An 8,915-nucleotide genomic window follows, 5' to 3' on the forward strand; every position below is an offset into this window, starting at 1 on the left:
TTTTCGATTTGCAAAATAAGATTTTTGTTGATTAATATAATTTTACCCTTTACTAAAAGCCGGAATACAGCCATGTTGGCGTCAGAAATAAGCATGGCGTTGCTACGTCAGTAATAGTTATAATAATAATCATCATTTATTTGTAAGAATGTTTGAATAGTATCAAGATGTTAGTAAAATAATATAGTCAGTTTAGAGGACATTACATTCTACAAAATTAATAGTGTTCAAATTTGGTTTATGGAGAGATATTCATTTCAAATTGGCAAAACGATTCAAAAATTAAAAAAATCAACCTTAACTAAATGTCAAATTAGATAAAAATCAACACTATAGTCGTAAAAATGTAATAGGCCCGTTTTGACATTTGTCATCGCGACGTAACTAATTATGGAACCATAAGACTCGGGACTCGATACTCACGATAAATCAATTCAAGTTTTTGTCAGTATTTGATTGATATTATTATGTATTGTAAAGTGTTCATTCGTTCAAAGTATTCCTTTAACTTCACAACCAATACGCGTGACTGGCTGTTGATTATACGTCCATTTTTCAACATGTTGAAACAGAGTTAGTACTATAAAACAACAAACACAAAAATCGAGTCAAATCACTATGTTTAAATTAATGTCCAAAATAGAAGAGCCATAGTTAACGTAATAGTAAACAATATATATCAAACTTAAACGAGCGCACAGTCAACTTTACAAGACGAGGAACGAAAAACTGCGCAGTGCGCGCGGGGACGCTTCAGTCATGTGCCGTTTGGTCAGATACATCAACCCAGACTCATTATTTAGAACCCATTTTGAGAACCAAGCTCATTCTTTGTAGTAAAGACTACTACACAATATTTAATTTCGATATTCAGTAAAAAAAATGGTAACAGCTCTAGTATAAAAAAAAAAGACTAAGAACGTAACTGTTTTCGGGACGTTTCGCAACAATTATAAATTGCATGCTACGATAAAGTAAGCGCAAAAAGAATACTCGCGATATATTCTTTCATATTATTTAACGTCCCAAAAAAATTTACGTATTTTTTAACCCGGCGCCAATGACGCTGGGTCATATTGACCCGAGGTGATTGTATACCTTCGTAAAAAATTTTCAACACTCGCGGTGTAATTGACTTTTCGTGTAGCTGGAGATATACCCCCCCTCTACCTGTAGCAGTGTGGTACTCAGTGCGACGCCGCCTGCGCAACGAGATACACGTGTGTTGCGGCGAAACGGGTAAGTATGACCCAGCGTCATCGCTGGCGTGGTGTTTTCGTAACATATTTAAATTTCTTTATTTTAAGTTATTGTTAATTTTTCTTACGTTTTTTAGATATTTGACAAAAATGGCGTTGAGGGATCATCCAGAGAGAATATTGGCGATTTTGGAAGAATCGGACTCCGATGAAAATGATCGTGATCCATATCCAGGTTCAGACGTCGAAGTGGATGACCATGTATCTGAACGCAGCCAAAGTAGCGATACTGAACAGGATGCTAACAATACAGATACGGGCTCAGAGTCCTCAGATGACACAGGTGCGGACTCAGATGATGTCAACCTTTTGACCTTACAAAATCGACAACGGCAACACTTCAAAGGAAGGGACGGGACTATTTGGCAAAAAGCACCGCCACGACCGAATGTACGCAGAAGATCTGAAAATATTATATGTGAGCCTCCTGGCGTAAAATCAGTTGCTCAAGAAGCCAAGACTGTGCAAGAATGCTGGAATTTATTCCTGACTCACGATATGCTGCATAAAATACAAGAATATACAAATTTGCATATACAAGAAAGAAGAGCACAGTGTGAAGATATTTCTCAACGTAGATACATGAATGAAGTGGAAATAAGTGAACTGAAAGCGTTTATTGGGCTGTTGTTTATGGCCGGATTTTATCGTTCTAATAGACAGAATTTGGAGGATTTGTGGCAAGCAGATGGTTCTGGTGTTGAAGTTTTTAGACTTACCATGTCTGTACAAAGATTTTACTTTATACAAAGCTCTCTGCGATTTGATGACAAGTCTACACGCGCTGAAAGACAAAACCTTGATAATTTGGCACCAGTGCGTGAAATTTTCGAAAAATTTGTAGAGCAGTGTAAGAAAATGTACTCTCCGGGAGAAACTTGCACTATTGATGAAATGTTAGTGGCATTTAGAGGGCGTTGCAAATTTCGGCAATATATACCATCGAAACCAGCTAAATATGGCATCAAGATATTTGCCTTAGTGGACTCCAAAGTATTCTATATCACCAACCTGGAGATATACGCTGGTAAGCAGCCTGACGGACCCTTTTCTGTTAGCAACAAACCCTTAGACGTGGTGAATCGTATTGTGTCACCTGTCTCCAAAACTCACCGTAATCTTACTTTTGATAATTGGTTCACTAGCTACGAATTGGTGTCTCATCTACTAAATGAACACAAGTTGACTTCAGTCGGTACCTTACGCAAGAACAAAAAACAAATTCCACCTGGATTTATAACGACGCGCGGAAAAGAGTTACACTCGTCAACTTTCGGATTTCAAAAAAATATTACACTGGTCTCTCACATCCCAAAGAAAAACAAAGTGGTCCTTTTGATGTCAAGCTTGCACCATGATAACAAAATCGATGAATCTACAGGTGTGAAGCAGAAGCCTGAAGTAATAACTTTTTATAACTCTACCAAAAGCGGAGTGGACGTAGCAGACGAGCTTTGTGCTACATATAATGTGAGCAGAAACTCTAAGAGATGGCCGCTGACGATATTCTTTGCAATGCTGAATATTTCAGGAATCAATGCAAATATAATATATCGGGCTAACAATGATAACACACGCATAAAACGGCGACATTTCATAAAAAACTTGGCACTCAGTTTGATTCAGGACCATTTACAAATCCGAAGAGCACATGTGAATTTACCTCGACAATTACGCAAAAGGATCGCAGATTTCACTAACGAACCTACCATAGAACCACCTCAGAAAATTCCAGGAGCACGTAGAAGATGTCAGATATGCCCATCTAAAAAGGATAAAAAAACAACGCATACTTGTCATGCTTGCCACATTTATATCTGCCCAGAACATTTGATTTCATACTGCGAAAATTGCAGCAACTCCATGTCCATAAATGAGGAATCGGAGGACTGATTTTATACTTACTTTTACTTTTACTTACTTACTTACTTTTTGTGATCTCTGTATTAGCATATAAAATTGTTAGTTCTTTATAATGTTTAGGTTTAATAATAAAAAAATAACATACTATGCAAGTTATGTTTTTCAGGTTGATTTTGCATGCGTTTTTTAAAAAGTCAATAAATATTTAAGTCGTTAAATTTAATACATTTTTTATTATTCTGTCATTTACTCAAAAAACCTTAATTTCTAAAATGGTTACTAGAAATTATCAGTTCATTTAAAGATACTGTAAATTTACCGTCTAAAGTTCGGGTAATGATGACCCGACGTCATTGGCCGCGTAATATTTTTCACGTCATTGGCGGCGGGTTAAAACACTGTATGTAATTGATTTTTATTTTATTGTTTCTTTCAGTTTCGTTCCAAGTTACATTCTATGGTCTTGCACAAATGTCAAAACGGGCCTATTATATTTTTACGACTATACAAACAAATATAATACAATTAAAAAAGACAATACAAAATAATTAAATAATCAAATTTATTTAACGAATGAAAATTGTTCAGTTTGTAATAATTTATATTCCAAAGAAAAAAAACTCTAATTTACAACTTTATTTTTTTAAGCTGACTGATCTATTTGTTTTTTTTTCAATAAGATCATGGGCGACTAATTAATAACCAATTTCAAAAATCAACAGTCAAGCCTTTTTTAATAATTACCAATTCGGTATTGGATTTTCTGGACTTAATCTTGTATTCAAATTTTAATTATATCATTCTGGCGTTTGAATAAAAACGTACCCATTCCGGGCCGTCCGTCGGTGAATAATAACGAGCTTTCAAATTATTAGGGCGTAGATTACACCACGTTGTAACTTGTAACCCAATTTTTTTTTTCACAAATTAGATCTTTACTGCGATGTCACCTGGTAGTAAGTGATGCAGTCTAAGATGGTAGCGGGCTAACCTGTTAGGGAGCATGGTAGTCATACCCCTAATCGGTCTCTACGCGATATCGCACCGGAACACTAAATCGCTTAGCAGCACGTCTTTGTCGTTAGGGTGGTAACAAGCCACGGCCAAAGTCAGAACCCACCCGACAAAAGTAAAATAAGTGGAATAGAAAAAAAATGCAGGTTTCCTCACGATCTTTTTCTTCTCCGCTGAAGAAAGCTATAATTTAATTGGATAAAAAGTACCTAACTTAGAAGTTTATAGGTGTGTAGTGCTGGGATTCGAACCATGACTACCATACTCCCTGACAGGTTAGCCCGCTACCATCGTAGACTGCACCATCACTTACCACCAGGTGAGATTGCAGACAAGGGAATTGTAGAGGAACAAAAAAAAACTTATGCATACCTGATAATATTCACAAAGGTGCTTGGAGTCCACCAATCCACACTCAGTCAGCGTGGCGGACTATGCAGTGGCGGACTATGCAGTGCCGTGATATGCAGTGGGCTGATGATGATGAATATTACAAGATATCAACTTAGTTACGGAATTTAAAAACGTTGAATGAGCTTTTTGTCTGTTACGTTACGCTAAGTTTGCGGTAATGCTCGATAAATTACGCTTCGGTGTTAAACGTATCCACAGTTATGGAGATCAACAATTAATTCGTATATTTGAATCCGGAAAAGCACTTTCCATCAGCTCATATGCATACTAAAATTATTCTTTGTTATTATGTTTAGATTTCAGTACATGAGTGCGATGGCATTACGTAGCGCGTCGTAAATAGACGCGGTAATAACTTATGTATGAAAAATAGGAAATGCATTAACTGTGTTCGTATCAAAATTGAAAACTTTGCCGTGTGATGGCGGCAGATCTGTTTACAGTTGTCACCAAACCCACCTCTTCTTTATATATAATAAATAAATAAAATACACATCGCCATCCAGTCCCAAAGTAAGCGTAGCTTGTGTTATGGGTACTACTGTTGAATAATTTTATGAATATACATAAATATTTATAATATATAAATAAACACCCGGACACTGAAAAACATTCATGGTTATCACACAAACATTGTCCACTGCGCCAATCGGTCGTCACACAGACAGTCGCACAGAGGACGCTGCCGCCTTTCTCCATTATAGACAGCCGATTGGCGCAGTGGGAAGCGACCCTGCTTTCTGAGTCCAAGGCCGTGGGCTCGATTCCCACAACTGGAAAATGTTTGTGTGATGAACATGAATGTTTTTCAGTGCTGGGTGTTTATGTGTATATAATAAGTATTTGTGTACATCTGTTATTCATTAAAATATTCATCAGTCATCTTATTACCCATAACACAAGCTGCGCTTACTTTGGTGCTAGATGGCGATGTGTGCATTGTCGTAATATATTTTTATTATTATTATTATTTACTACCTCCATCGACTGCGATCACTAACCCGAGTGTCCAGCGAAGTGTTTATGAGCAAAACATTTAGATTATGGCTTTTGATGTATGAAAACTGCCTCGCTGGTATAGTGGTCAGCTGCATGTTTGACTTCAGATCATGAGGTACTAGGTTCGATTTCCGACTAGAGTCGATAAATAGGTTTCAGGTTTTTCTCTTAACAAATTCTTGGTTTTGAAATTGGCGGTGATTCACCCCCGTTCCTCGGAGAGCACGTAGCGCTCTGTCCTGCGCCTGATCTCTTTCCGGTCGTGAGGAGCTTGCCTTATCATTCTACTATTAGAGTGAGAAACTAGAGTACGCTTAGTTGGAAATTCTCTCTGGAGTGACCACCGTGGCCGAATTCGGTTAGGAAAATTGACGGTGACAAGCCTTACCTTGTGATAATAGACGTTGAAGCCCACAAACCCTCTCCTGTGAGAGAAGGCCTATGCCCAGCAGAAACTATACTTCAATTTGGTGATATTATATTGTTAGTATGTCACTTAAAGCTCACTCATTATAATTTATTTAAATGTATTGCTATTTTATAAATTTAAAGTTCATATAAAAATTTCGGAACCGACAGGATTTGAACCTGCGACTGTCGGGCAATCGCGGCCTGAGTGCTCAGTAGCGTCATCTAGTAGGATACGTTGCAGTTTCGATCTACTTTTTTAAAGGTCCATATTACAATGAGACACGTTGAAACAAGAGATGACACATTGCTTTTTTATATTTTTATAATTTTTATTAGTGTTTTTACCTACACATGGAGGAATTATCAATTTTATAAATTTAAAATGCGTGTATAAAATTTCGGAACCGACAGGATTTGAACCTGCGACTGTCGGGCAATCGCGCTTTCACCAATTAAGCTCTCCTACCGTCGATGCCGAAATTAGTATATGCCTTTTACATCAGTCTTATAGCGACTGTAGCGTCATCTAGTAGGAAACGTTGCAGTTTCTAAAATTTATAAAATTGATAATTCCTCGAAGTGTAGGTAAAACACTAATACAAATTATAAAAATGTATTACTATATTCGTTAAAAGCTACTCAAGCGGTGGTAGCCCAGTGGGTAGGAGCTTTCGGGGAGCCGAGTTCGAATCCCATTACGTACCTCTTGCTTTTCGAAGGAGAATGCCGGAACACGGTTTCGTTTGGTGCCTCATTCAAATTGGTATCAAAAATTTTTTTTTTTTTTTTTTAAAAACTTCTCAAAGCGCAAGCCTTAACTTCGACGGTTAAAAAAATATTTTAATGAAAAAATTAGTGGTTCTATTATTTTCGTCATCTTGTTTAAATCTACTAGCAAAAATCAAAAGAGGTACGTCACTTGTGTACGTCAAAACAATAAAAATCGAAAAATACATATTGTGAACAGGTAGGTACAATGATCGCATGTGTAAAAAATAACCTTAATTAACGAACTTTATTTGCTTGTTACTCTGAAATCCGGCGAACTAGAGTTTTAATGTTTTTGGTAATGCATTGTTATTATTAAACCCTTCCAAATGAAATAAATTCAAATAAGGCATCTTATAAGTACTATGTGAAACCAAATCCCATACTACATCCGGCATTCTCCTTTATGTGCGTTTTAAGTAATTAAAATATCACTTGCTTCAACTGTAAAGGAAAACATCGTGGGGAAACCTGCATGCCTAAGAGTTCTCCACAATGCTCTCAATAGTGTGTGGAGTCCTTCAATCCGCAGTGGGAGGAGACCCACAGCCCTGTAGTGGGCCCTAAAATGGGTTGATATGATGATGATGATGATGATGAACTACCCATAATAATTAATTTTGATATCTGGTACTAATCCTGAGATAGTAATTTAACCTTCCAACATTTTAGAATATAACCCAAGGTTAGTCCGAAAATTTGGTAGCGCAAAGCGTAGTTGTAATTTAACCCCATATTATTTATTTAAACTCTTTATTTGTACACCACTACACAGTTAGGAAAATAAAGGACGAATAGAGAGAAACACAAAAAAACTGGAGTAGAATACAAAAGGCGGCGTTATCGCTTAAAAGCGATTTCTGCCAGGCAACCTTAGGATTAGGACACAACAACAACGAGAACAAATAGAATAGGTGGTGTAAAATTATTATAAACCCACATTCAAATAACTACATAAGAATACATAAACAAAATATACACAAATAAAAACATAAAATAAATATAAAAATAATAAAGTAATATATATTATGACACGCTATGTTAATGGATAGATGATAAAAAATAAAAACCAGTCCTCTTATTGCGCAAGATAATAAGCTTTAACTGCATTTTGAAACATATCAAGCGATTTTGACCGTGGTATGTTCGTGGAGAGAGCATTCCACAATTCGATAGCCTGAACTGCGAAGGAAAGCTTATATTAGCAGCTAACTCTGAGTTAAATAAAATAACCCTGGGTGGCGCAAGCGAGCCTAGGACAGTGCCATTGCAGTTTTTTGACCCAGTCCATTCTAACAGTAAATTATATAATAACTATGCCGAAAACAGTACAAAATTACACGTAGCAATCTCGACAAAAGGTGCTCGCTTATAATAATAATCGTCAATAATAAATTTCATTAAAATGTAGATCTAGTTAAAAGCATTTTTTCTGATTAATTTTCAGTCGCGTTCCCGCTCTCTTCTTTTTTTAATTGAATATCTGGCCACTTTGATGGCGCCGAGAGAAAGGGTTGGAAAAAAAGTTCGCCCTCATTTGAATAAAATAACAGCACTCGCGCTTTGCATTTACGGAGATATTTCAAATTATATCTGGACCTCTGGACTTTTTTTTTTGTTTAATTTTTTTTTTGTTCGCCGTATTTATTTTATTTTCCCATCAGCGCTCCTAAACTAATTGAGTTAGGCCTTCGGATCGAGGATGTCGATCGAGTTGTAATTCAATTTATTTTTGTTTCTAATGGAGTCGGAGAGTTGTACTTTTTCTTTTATGATTTCGCATCGTTTGGTTATTGGGCGGGCGGGGGCTAGTTCCATTTATAGAACGGTGTTGGGGTGTAATGTTATCGAGTATTGCCGTGACAGACGCAAAAGCATTCTTAAGTACAGGAAATGTAAGTGACGTCAGTTGGCCGAGGAATATCTAACTTGCTGATAACTGTTATTTATTTTCTGTTGAACTAAGTCTGTTCAAAATCACATTGTGTGTCACTTTATTACGTGTGCGGGTGTAATGTTATCGAATACTGCCGTAAGAGACGTAAAAGCATTTTTTGAGTGCTCTATAAGTGGCGTTAGCGGTACGAGTCGAGTATCTAACTTACCACTGCGTTTGATTTTGTTTTTGTTGTGGCATATTTAAATCGGTTATAATTTGTCGGAGTTATGGTATAAAATCGTCAAACA

General features: G+C 36.6%; 1 protein-coding gene across 1 annotated transcript; it reads left to right on the forward strand.

Moving 5' to 3' along the window:
- Nucleotides 1-1,302: 1,302 nt before the first annotated feature.
- Nucleotides 1,303-3,320, forward strand: LOC120628934. Its single transcript, XM_039897618.1, has one exon. It carries the CDS (start codon nt 1,350-1,352, stop codon nt 3,150-3,152), a length of 1,803 nt encoding a protein of 600 aa, XP_039753552.1. The 5' UTR covers nt 1,303-1,349; the 3' UTR covers nt 3,153-3,320.
- The last annotated feature ends 5,595 nt before the right edge of the window (nt 3,321-8,915 follow it).

Source organism: Pararge aegeria, chromosome 13 (assembly GCF_905163445.1).
Source record: "Pararge aegeria chromosome 13, ilParAegt1.1, whole genome shotgun sequence".
Lineage (NCBI taxonomy): Eukaryota > Metazoa > Arthropoda > Insecta > Lepidoptera > Nymphalidae > Pararge > Pararge aegeria.

Coding starts and splice junctions, on each gene's coding strand:
- LOC120628934 (XM_039897618.1), top strand. CDS start 1,350: ATGGCGTTGAGGGATCATCCAGAGAGAATATTGGCGATTTTGGAAGAA.